This window comes from Panthera leo, chromosome C2 (genome assembly GCF_018350215.1).
Source record: "Panthera leo isolate Ple1 chromosome C2, P.leo_Ple1_pat1.1, whole genome shotgun sequence".
Taxonomy (NCBI): Eukaryota; Metazoa; Chordata; class Mammalia; order Carnivora; family Felidae; genus Panthera; species Panthera leo.
The window spans coordinates 82,496,472-82,507,904 of NC_056687.1; the positions used below are offsets into that span (position 1 = coordinate 82,496,472).

The 11,433-nt window shown below is 47.8% G+C and overlaps 1 protein-coding gene across 1 annotated transcript; it reads left to right on the forward strand.

Moving 5' to 3' along the window:
• Nucleotides 1–1,860: 1,860 nt before the first annotated feature.
• Nucleotides 1,861–3,564, forward strand: MAGEF1 (MAGE family member F1). The gene has a single exon (XM_042955373.1). The coding sequence runs from the start codon at nucleotides 2,120–2,122 to the stop codon at nucleotides 3,071–3,073; it is 954 nt and encodes a 317-aa protein (XP_042811307.1). The 5' UTR covers nucleotides 1,861–2,119; the 3' UTR covers nucleotides 3,074–3,564.
• Nucleotides 3,565–11,433: the final 7,869 nt, after the last annotated feature.

Sequence of the window (11,433 nt, forward strand, 5' to 3'; positions counted from 1 at the left end):
CAAGGGTTAAAGACATAGCCCTAGCTTTTAGGATGTTTGGTTTTAAAGGGTAACAAGGTAAACACAAAAATAATAATAATACAAAGCACAGTATGGTCAACAATAATTAACATCGATTAATATGGTGGCTAAGAGCATGGTCTTTAGAGTCATACTCCATGGTTCAGATCTCAGTCATGGGATGTTGGGGAGTTACTTAACATCTTTGTGTGCTACTTCGTTCATAAAATGGGAATGATAATACCATTTCTGTGGCAGGGCTGTCATGACTAGATGAGTTAATACATGTGAATACTTAGCACAGTATCACACACTAAAATATGCAATAAGTAATAGCTAATAGTTCCACTTATGGAACACTCAATATGTGTAGAGCACTGCATTAAATATACGCATCACTTCACATCATCTCCATAATACCGTTACGGCTATTATATCCATTTTACTGGTAAGGTAACTGAGGGGCAGGGTGTTTAGGTAACTTGCCCAACATTACATAGGTAGTAAATAGCAAATGCCAGAGGAGAGACAGATCTATAAAATGGGGATGATGATAACAATAGTACTTACCTTAATAAGAATTAAACTAATATTTTAAAACTGGTTAGAATAGAGCCTAGTACATAATAAGGTCTATATAAGTGGATGTTAAATAAATGTAAATTGCTATGGTGATTGAGAGATGGCAGTAAATAACTTCCACACATGGAGATTAAGGAAGGCTTTGGAAAGGTGACATTTAAGCTGAGCCCTGAAATAGAAAGAAGGAAGGAAGGAACGAACGAACGAAGAAACGAAAGAAGGAAGGAAGGAAAAGTGAGAGAGAGGAGAAAGAACTGGGAGTATGTCAGGGCACCTGGGTGGCTCAGTTGGTTGAGTGTGGGACTCTTGATTTCAGCTCAGGTCATGACCTCAAGATTGTGGGGTCAGACTCCATGCTGAGTGTGGAACCTGCTTGGGATTCTCTCTCTCCCTCTCCAGCTCTGCACCACCCCCCCACCCTCCCATGCGTGCTCTTTCTGTTTCTCAAATAAAATTTGAAAAAGGAAAAAACTGGGGATAAAAAGAGAACAAGTAATGGGACTAGCTAAGTTTGATGAGGTCAAAGAATCTCCCCATTCCTCCAGTCAGTGGCTAATTCTGCCAGCTGTACTTCATTATATCTCTTATCATTTTTCTTTCATCCCTGTATAATATGCTATCCTCACTCTGTCATTATCCATTTTACAATATTTATGGAGAGCCTCTAGGTGCCGGGCACTGTTCTGGGCACTGGTAATACACCAGTGAACAAGACAGGCCAAGTCTCAGTTCCTATTCTGCACTATAATAATACTCCAAACTGGATTCTCAGCTTTCGGTGACCCTACTCCAATCCATCCTGCAAACTGCCACCGGGCAAACTGCAAAGATATAGATCTGGCCCCAACACTCCCTTGCTTAAACTCCCTGTAGTGTTTCCCATCGTGTTTAGAATACATTTCAATATCCCTAGTGTCCTCTTCAAAGTTCTTCACTAATTGGCCCCCACAGCCTCATCTCCCAGCCTTCACCTCCCTGCACTATGCACTTGAACCAGTAAAATCGCTGAAAATCCTTGATACACACACTTATAAATAAGCACTTGCTGAAAAGACGTGGTTAGTACTCCATCCCTATTTCAACCTTGTCCATGGAAACATTTCCCATTCTGCGTGCTTTGGACGAAAAAGCCCTAGTTAGCCCCTCCGGCTCTGGAGCCTAAAAGCGCAGAATGCACACTTCCCACCTCCCTTGCACGCAAATCCAAACCCAGAGGGAGCCGGAAGGGGAGGGGCTTCGCGCGGCCCCGCGGCCTCCATCTTGGCTGAGCTGGCCGGAAGTGGCCGGGCGAACGGGAGCGCGGGCGCGCATTGAGCCTGCGCCGGGGCCGCGCCGTAGGTGTTCTGTGCCGCGGCGTTGCGGCGACCGTCCCGAGTCCTCTGCTGTGCCACCCAGCAGCCCGAAAGCCCCCTCTGACCTTTCTCCTAGTCCTCCTCCCGCCGCCTCAGCCATTGTCCCACCCCTCCGCCGGGGTTTGCGCAGCGGCTTGCACACCCCTCGGCCCGTGTACGCGCTCTGCACCTGCATTCCCGAAAACATGTTGCAGAAACCCGAGAGCGGGGCTCTCCCCATCCCTCAGGCCGAGGGGAAGGATGGCGGCCGTGACGGTGAGACCCAGGCCCTGACCGCCTCTCAGGAGGAGGCCCCGAGTCCCCTCCTGCAGGAGAGCTCCAAGGAGGATCTTGGCGCCGGGAGGGAGGAGGGGGCTGCGGAGCCCGCCCTCACCCCAAAAGGCGCGAGGACCTTGGCAGCCAAAGCTTTGGCCCGGCGCAGGGCCTACCGCCGTCTGGATCGGACGGTGGCCGAGCTGGTGCAGTTTCTGCTGGTGAAGGACAAGAAGAAGAGTCCCATCACTCGCTTCGAGATGGTGAAATACGTTATCGGAGACTTGAAGGATCTGTTCCCTGAGATCATCGCAAGGGCCGCAGAACATCTGCGGTATGTCTTTGGTTTCGAGCTAAAACAGCTTGGCCGCAAGCACCACACTTACATCCTGATCAACAAACTAAAACCTCTGGAGGAGGAGGAGGAGGAGGATCTGGGAGGAGATGGCCCCAGATTGGGTCTCTTAATAATGATCTTGGGCCTTATCTACATGAAAGGTAATAGTGCCAGGGAGACACAGGTCTGGGAGATGCTGCGTCGGTTGGGGATGCGTCCGTCAAAGTATCACTTCCTCTTTGGGTACCCGAAGAGGCTTATTCTGGAAGATTTCGTGCAGCAGCGATACCTCAATTACAGGCAGGTGCCTCACACCAATCCGCCGGAATGTGAATTCTCTTGGGGTCCCCGGAGCAACCTGGAAATCAGCAAGATGAAAGTCCTGGGGTTCGTGGCCAAACTCCATAAGAAAGAACCCCACCACTGGCCAGTGCAGTACCGTGAGGCCCTGGCAGACGAAGCCGACAGGGCCAGGGCCAAGGCCAGAGCTGAGGCCAGTATGAGGGCTAGGGCTAGAGCCAATCAAAGGGCTGGTATCCACCCTTGGTGAGGGCTGGTGGATAGGTGGCCAGCAGGGTCCTCCTGGTTATGAAAGCTACTGTCTGAGTCATAAGTAGTATCATTGGGTGTAGGCCGTTAATTAGAAGTTGAATTTGTGTAACTAGGTTTTGTATCTTGCTATGTTTTGTTACATTTTACATACCGTTACACTGATGTTTATAAATGAGATTGTTCTACTTTTTCCTGTAGGATTTTGTTGTAGAGTTTTGCTGGTTTTGTAAAATGGATTGAAAACTTTACATCTTATTGCGTGATCTTGGACAAATTACACAGCATTGTAATGCTGTATGTTAATGATTTGAAGGAACTCAGCAGTATAGCTGATTGGTATCTAGCTTCCCGATGCTTTTTGTCTATATTGTATAAAGAAAAAAGACTAGCATGTACCTCTATTTGCTTAGCTATTATAGTACCTAGAGAAAAATGAAAATGCAGTAAATTAGAAGTCTGTCCTGGTACACTTAATAAATTAAACATTTGCTGAGCATCTGCTTCTGTGTGGTGTTTGGGGCATTTGGGGATAGCATGCTAAACAAGATAAAGGTCCTCCTTTTCAGAACTGGAAAGGAAGTAAATAAACCAGAAGTTACAGTGCAGTGAGTTGAAGGCTACAGAGGGACCCCTAACCCAGCTGGGTGATTGGGCTTGCCTGAAATTACCTGTAGTCAGACTTTAGGGGTACAGGAGAAAGATAGGGCATGTGGAGGGAAGGGAAAGGAAAAGAGGAAGAAGTTGGGAGTGGGAAATGGACTGCTTAAAAGAACTGAAAGTCACAGATATTCCTCAATAACATGGGAAGAAAACTTGATACGTAGCAGAGCTGAAGAACACCCTACCTTCCACAGTGCTCTTGTTCCAGGGCAACTCATTACAGTGCACAAACAGTGATGGTGACTATTAGCATTTTGGTCCTCTCCATCTCCCTTCTCTCAACCTCTACAAGGTCCCCTCTTCTACCAAAGCTGTCAGAGATCAAATACTGTAAAAATTCTAGAATAATATGTCATGTGGGTGGAGGGTTCATGTGATATCCCCTACTACCCCAAGAAGTTCCACTTCAAGATTTCTCCCCTGGCACTAGGAAGCCTAGGGCCCTCATCCCTGTTTCCACCTGCTGCTTTCCACCTGCCACCTCCCATTTGGAGGAGACTTGTAAAGCATTGCTCACATTCTTTTTTTTTTTTTTTTAATGTTTATTTTTGAGAGAGATAGAGCTCCAGTGCAAATGGGGGAGGAGGGAGCACAGAGAGAGGGAGACACCAGAATTGGAAGCAGGCTCCAGGCTCTGAGCTGTCAGCCCAGAGCCCTATAGGGTTCAAACTCATGAACCATGAGATCATGACCTGAGCCGAAATCAGAAGCTTAACTGCTTAACCGACTGAGCAGCCAGGCACCCCAGCATTGCTCACATTGTTAACTAGCCATGAAGGGTCATCTACATAAGCAGCTGGGGGCCTCTGCAATGCCTGCCACCTTCATTCTGGGGGTAAGTCCTGTAGAAAAGATACATAGAGTAACAGGGAGAGTAGAAACCAAACCAGAGATGGGTGTAGAGGGGACTGTGAAACCAGCCCCCCTGCAGCTGCCATAGAAGAGCTGCTTTTCTTCTCGTTACTGCCCGTTTTCCCTGCTTTCAGCTGTGTTCAGATAACATTTCTGAGTATGTTAAGGTCGGTGTGGAATACAAATAACTTTGGGACACAGGCCCAGAGATCCAGCAAACCAGATGGAGACCAAAAGCTCTAAGTTTATGGACAAAAAAAAGTGTACAAGTGAATAAAAAGATGACTTCTGGACAGTTCATAATTCATTAAACAGAACTATTGAGTGCCCACTGTATGCTGAGGACTTTGCCGGGTTACAAGATTCATTTGGGAAGACTGGCTTGGCCCTCAAGGAACAGTGACAGTGATAATTTCTCACATTTGCATTTTCTCACCAGCAGTGTGTGCACCTGAGGGTCAGATCACTTGCTGATTTGCCTCAGGTCTCTAGGTCAGCCAAAGGCAGCACCAAGACTAAAACCCCAAGCCCTCGGTCCCCCAATCTAGTGTGTTTCACTTTAGCACATTGTTCTCCATTCCTGGCTTCCAGTATGTTGTGCATGGTTTTAGTTATCACAATTCCAAAACACAAGCGGGGCCTGTATAATTATCTCCAGTCGCCATGGTAGTCTTTATGGCAGTGACCTAGCATAGGGACACTCCCCCATTTTACCTGTAGCAGATGTGACTGCCGAAACTCAGACATGTAACACCTAGCAAAGACAGTACTAATAACAGTACCATTTATTAAACATCTAATATAGGCTAAAGGCATTTCCCCCTTGCTTTTCACAACCATACTGCAAAGTAGGTATTACTAAATACCTCCATTTTATAGACGGTTAAGATGGTAATTCTTGCCATTTATCCTTGCCATTATTTACCTAAGAGAAGCCTGCTTTTTAATGCTTTTAACAATTAATGGCAACTTTACAGGGTAGATACCTGTTCCATTTTGCACGAAGCAAAGAGAGTTAGAGAAGCTAGAAAGTTCTCACAGTGTATAACAAGGATTGCCACTGAAGTCCGAGTCAAAAGCTTGCACTGTTCACTATTTTACATTTCCTTCTTTTTTGGGAGTCTTTCCAGGCTTGGGTCATCTGTCTCTGGACTCATGTTCTTTAAACACTGCTGTCTCTCTGGAGATACAAACAAGGATTATGTAGCCAGGCTAATTATGACAAGACACTGGCCTGCAGGAGGGTAGAAAGGAAGCTAAAATAAAGTTGAGGGATTACCTGTTAACACTGATTGTAGCTCTGCTCACTCTCTCCCCGGTGTGCTGAGCGTCGACTACGTGTAGAACGTGTCTCTGTGCTCAAACTCAGCATGTTTTGCCCTTTATAGGCCATGTTACCTCAGTCTTGTTTAGTCTGTTCTCTCCACTACACCTCAAATTAAGACATTCATGCCATGGAACAAGCAAGTAACCTTTGTGGACCTGCAAATATGATTCCCAGCATTGCTCCCACATGGTACAAAGGGCTGCCCGAACTCGTACCCTTGCCTCAGCGTGAAAGATCTCCCATGTCACAAATGTCATCATCAGCTTCTCAGAAGTACTGAAAGTATGGCCTCTGGGCGCATGTGTATAGGAGACATTGGCCATAGTGAGGGCAAGAGACGACGTCTCTTGTTGCTTACGGTCATTCACATGAAGGGGAAAAATGGTCTGGATCCCCCTCTCCCCCTTCAGGCACAAGCAGAACTAATGTTTGCTGGGCGAAACGGTGGCTGAAGAAGCAGGGCATTGCTGTGGGGGGAGTGGTGGCCATTGGATTATTCCAAACCATACGTATCACGCTGCAACTCGGAAGCAAAACCAGTGAAGGAAATTTCCTTGAAAACTGTGAATCATGTCTTGAACAATGGGAAGCTCTCAGTTCAACCACGGCCTCTGCAGAGATCCTAGCACTCGCCAGAGTGGGGACTTTTGACCCACTGGAACTTGGAGAATGGGTGTTTGGAAACAGGCTCAGGTTGATTATAGCCCCAACATGTAGGAGGCACATAGTGCCCCAGAGGTGGCAGGCAGCTCACCTAGAGCCCCTGTAAATCAGGCCTCAATTCACAGGCTCAATCACAGTTTCCACTTGAGATAATTATGCTCCTTGCCTTGGTCATGGTGGCAATTGCTGCTTGTACAAATTATTCCTCAAATTGTGCAGCCCAGCAGAGATGGTAACAATCATCTCCCAGCAGAAACAGAGTGTACTAAGGTTAGGTATTCTGAAAAGTGTCCTAATCAAGGCCTTTTAAAAATCATGACTATGTGCCTTTGAACAAGGAATTCCAAACTCAGAAGACTGAAACTCTAGGAAAAAGTTTAGTGGGTGATGGGAGTAGTGGTCAGCTACAATCGACACCCCACACCACATTCTACCAACTGAATGCAGACCCTGCCCAGTTCCCAAGCCAGTCGTGATCGACAATGATAACGGCCAGCATTTATTAAGCCTTATGGATCAGGCATGGTGCTAAGGATGAAAACTGCTTTGTCTCACGCATCTGCACAACAGCCTCAATATTACAATGCTATAAGGGAAACCACAAGGGAGGAATAATTCCTTCTATTCTGTCAATGCACAAGTTAAATGACTTGCCCAAGCTCATGACATCGCTAGTGAGCAGCAGATCTAGAACTTGAACTTAAACGTTCTGGGTTCTTGTGGGCATTCTACCCTTCTGGTCTTCGGAAGGCTCTTGGGGAGCAACGAACCCCCCTTTGGGAAAATGGAAAGAAAAGCTCTCATCCTGCTCAGTTATACCATAACCTAGAGCACGCAGGCTAGGGAGTAAAGTGATGAGGGAGAGGGGCAAGGGGACTTCTCTGGTTGTAGGGTTATGGGCCTTTGGTCACAAGAAGGGAGAGGAATTCTTGAGAAATGACCCCCCAAAGCACCAGTTCTGTGCTTCCCACAGTGGGGGAGTTAGTGCAAGGGAAGCAGCAGCCTCAGCCTGAAAGTATTCAGGAGCCCTCCTGGGTGTCGAGCACAGCGAGCGGTGGCCGCATCCCCGGGACCCATGGGGACAGAGGTGACCTGAGATGGAAAGCTCCCGGCCCCTGAAGCAGACGGACCTGCATTCCAGTCCCACTCTCTGCCACCTGAGCTACCTAACCTCTCTGAGTTTTGGCTTCCTACCTCAAAATCTCTGAAAACTGAATGAGGGAATTACCAAGCACCTGCCACAGTATCTGGCACATGGTAACAACTGTTATCATGAAAGGTATTGACTCATTCAACAAATATTTTGTGAGCATCTTCTCTACATGTTAGGCACGTTAGACACAGATGCTAAGGAGTGAGATTACAGCAAAGAACAAAAGGGACAAAAATCCTTGTGCTCACAGAGCTTACATACTAGTATTAGGAGACAGATAATAAGGTAAAGAAGTATAGCACACAGCATGTCAGATGGAGATCTATGTCCTAGGGAGAAATGAAATAGGACCAGGGAACAGGTACTAGAAGGGTGTGCAATTTCAAATTGCCTGGTTAGGGGCTCCTGGATGGCTCGGTCAATTAAGCAGCCCACTCGATTTCTACTCAGGTCATGATCTCACAGTTCATGGGATCAAGCCCCACATCGGGCTCTGCACTGACAGTGCAAAGTCTGCTTGGGACTCTCTCTCTCTCCCTCTCTCGCTCCCTCTGCCCATCCCCTGCTTGCGCTCTCTTTCTCTCTCCCAAAATAAATGAACTTTTTAAAAAATAAAAGAATAATTACAATAAAATAGCCTGACTAGGGAAAGCCTCTCTGGGAAATGATATCTGAGTCAAAACTGTAGGTGATAAGCAGGAAGCCCACAAGCTCTCTGGGGGGACTGTGGAATGGAGGTGCTGGCAGATGGCATAGCAAGTGTGAGGGCTCAGGTGGGAGCAGACCAGGCAGGTTCAGAGAAGCAGCTCCCAAAGCAGAGTGAGCCGAGAGGGAGGGGTCAAGTAGAAGGTCATGCGGGTTCCTTTGGCACAAGTGCCTGAAACAATGAATGAAGATGGATCTGTACCCAAGCGTCACCATAGAAGTTCACCAGGGGAAGAGATCACCGTGACCTTAGGCTGTGCCGAGGTGTCCTTTGGGCCCAGAAGGAGAAGGAAAGAGAAAATATTCTCCCTCCATAGCTTTTGTTTCTCTAATTACAAATGCTTATAGTTGAAAACTTGGAAAGTTCCATAAGAATATAAAGAAGAAAACACATTCTCAGGAATACTGGCACCCAGGGGGCACCTGTGGTTAATGGGGTGGCATGGTTTTATGTCCATCACCACGGTATTTGGTTTTCACCTGCCAAGGGTATAAATGATTTGTTGCTATTTTAACAATGAGTTACAATGACAGCACGCCTTACTCTTTGCAACATTTCCTTCAAATATTTTCGGGAGCTCCCAGTGTCTTCTCTGATGATGTCACAAATCATCTGTCCACAGCAGTCACCATGCCGGGCTCATGGAGGCTCATGAAAGGAGCCTCTGCTGGAGATGCTCCTTCTGGTGTCCCCCCCGCATCAATGGCTGCTGCCTCCTGTGATGCCCCCAGGATTCTGGAGAGCTGCTGCGTCTAGACAGAGGTGGACAGAGCATCTTTCTCCCCCACTCTTAGCTAAGGTGTGTCACCCAGGTCCCAAAGCAACAGTGCCAGGCCCTCTCCAACCTCCTCCGGAAGCCTGCTTGTCTCTGCCTGCGATCTCTTGCAAGTAACTCTCTAAACTTGAGCTGAAAATAGCCAAGTCACCTACACAGGGACCAGTCTAGGCTTCCCCCTCCTCCACAATTCCTCCCCTCAAACCTTAGGAGAAAAAGGAATGTAAAGGCGCTCCCTCTCTCCCTAGGGATGGCTATTTACATTGCTGAACCAGAACATTCAGGCTGATAATGACCACATGGTTTCAGGTTCACGCTGCTTTTCCCCAAAGAAAAGGCTACCCCAAAGGTAAACTAAATTCTCTACCTCTAGCAAACTGCTAACAACTCTAGCCCCCTCCTCCCCTCTTCTCCCACCTGCTCAGCATGTTTTCAAAACCAGGAGTGTTAAATGGTGTGAGAGATGGCTAGGGTTTAGGTAAAACTTTGGGATGGGGAAAGGATTCCAGGCACGGGAAACCATCCCAGCAAAGGTACGGTTGCAGGAGTGTGCACAGCGTCCTGGGAACTGAGAGGGGACCGGAAGGTTGGAGCAGAGTCTGTGGAAGAGAGGAGAGGGAGCTGTGGCTGAAGGGAGCAACAAAGAGGGGTGGGGGGTGCCTGAGGGGGGCAATGAGCACATGGCAGTACTCTAGGAAGGTGAACTGGCTGGTCAGGAGGGGGTAGCTGGAGGCAGAGAGGACAAAGGGGAGACCCTGGCAATAGTCCAAGTAGGAGCTGATAGCAGCCTGATTGGCTGGGGGACTAACTTGAAATGATTTGATAACTGATTAGCTGTGGGAAATGAAACAGAGGGACATGCGAGGCACGACTCAGCAATTTCAAGCTGGCGTGATTGGAAGAAACCGGAGTTGTTCACCAGAACAGCTGGATGCCCAGAGGGAGCTGGCCAGGGGTCAGGAGACAGATGTGGCTTCAGGTACATTGAGTCTCGATTGCTCAGCTGGACATCCAATGGACACTTAACGATGGAGCAGAGGAGGGACACTGAGGCTGCAGGTAGGCGCTCTGAGTCAGCCTCTCAGAGCACATAGCCCAAACCAGACTTTCTGCGTGGGGAAGTGTCTAGCCCAGAAACCTGACCCACCTCTCCCCCGGTCATGGGCGAGAAAGCGAGGATCTTGGAAGCCCCAACAGATCACACAGAAATGCAGTCCTGCCCCCACAGATGGCTTTGGGGCCTGCTTCTGGATCCATCTTCTAGATTCACTTCTACAAATGATCCGCGGGCTCAGATGAAGGTCTCCGCGTGGCCAGGAAGTCATGAAGCTGGGGAAAGAGAAGCTGCAGTTTCTCGTAGCTGGGTGTCAACGAAGGGGCGGCCACAATGCTTTGTGGACACTAGAAACAGAACTTCAAACAACAGAGTCACAGTGCAGCTGGAAAGACTCATGACAGACCCAAGCCAAGGCTTAAACAGCCAAAGCATTGGGACTCCAGACTTAGTGGCCTTTCTCTCCCTGCCTTATAGCAGGCCTTCTTGCTTAGAAAGGAACTTTCCAGGCAACACCGTCACCTTTAATCAGACCTGAGACATCTCCACAGCACAAGATATACTCTGAGGGACAGGGGTTCTCACTCAAGGAGAACCCACATGTTCAGACCTCACCCAGACACAAACATGAACTTGGCACACACATGTAAATATATCTCCTCCGACTCCATAGAAGAAATGAAGAAAAAATACCATTTGGCATCCGTCATATACCATGTACTTTGCCTAGAGCCCTCCAAGTATTTTTGCATTAAGTCTCACAATTATGAGACAGAGATTGTTTTCCCATTTTATAGAAGACTGAGGGTCAGAAAAATTAAGTATTTTGCCCAGGATCACATACTTGGAAAATGGCAGATGGGGGCGTCCGAGTGGCTCAGTCAGTTAAGCGGTTAAGCGTCCGACTTCGGCTCAGGTCATGATCTCACAGTCTGTGAGTTTGAGCCCCGCATCGGGCTCTGCACTGACAGCTCAGAGCCTGGAGCCTGCTTTGGATTCTGTGTCTCCCTCTCTCTCTGCCCCTGCCTGTTTGTGCTCTCTCTTTCTCTCAAAAATAAACATTTTTTTTTAATTGAAAAAAGAAGATGGCAGATGGTTCCTGACCCACGTCTGCCTGTCCACTCATGTGTTATTCTTCTTCCTTCTTCAGAGAGGTAGACACAGCAGG

Excerpts from the sequence above, each read along its gene's own strand:
- MAGEF1 (XM_042955373.1), top strand. The coding sequence starts at position 2,120 with ATGTTGCAGAAACCCGAGAGCGGGGCTCTCCCCATCCCTCAGGCCGAG.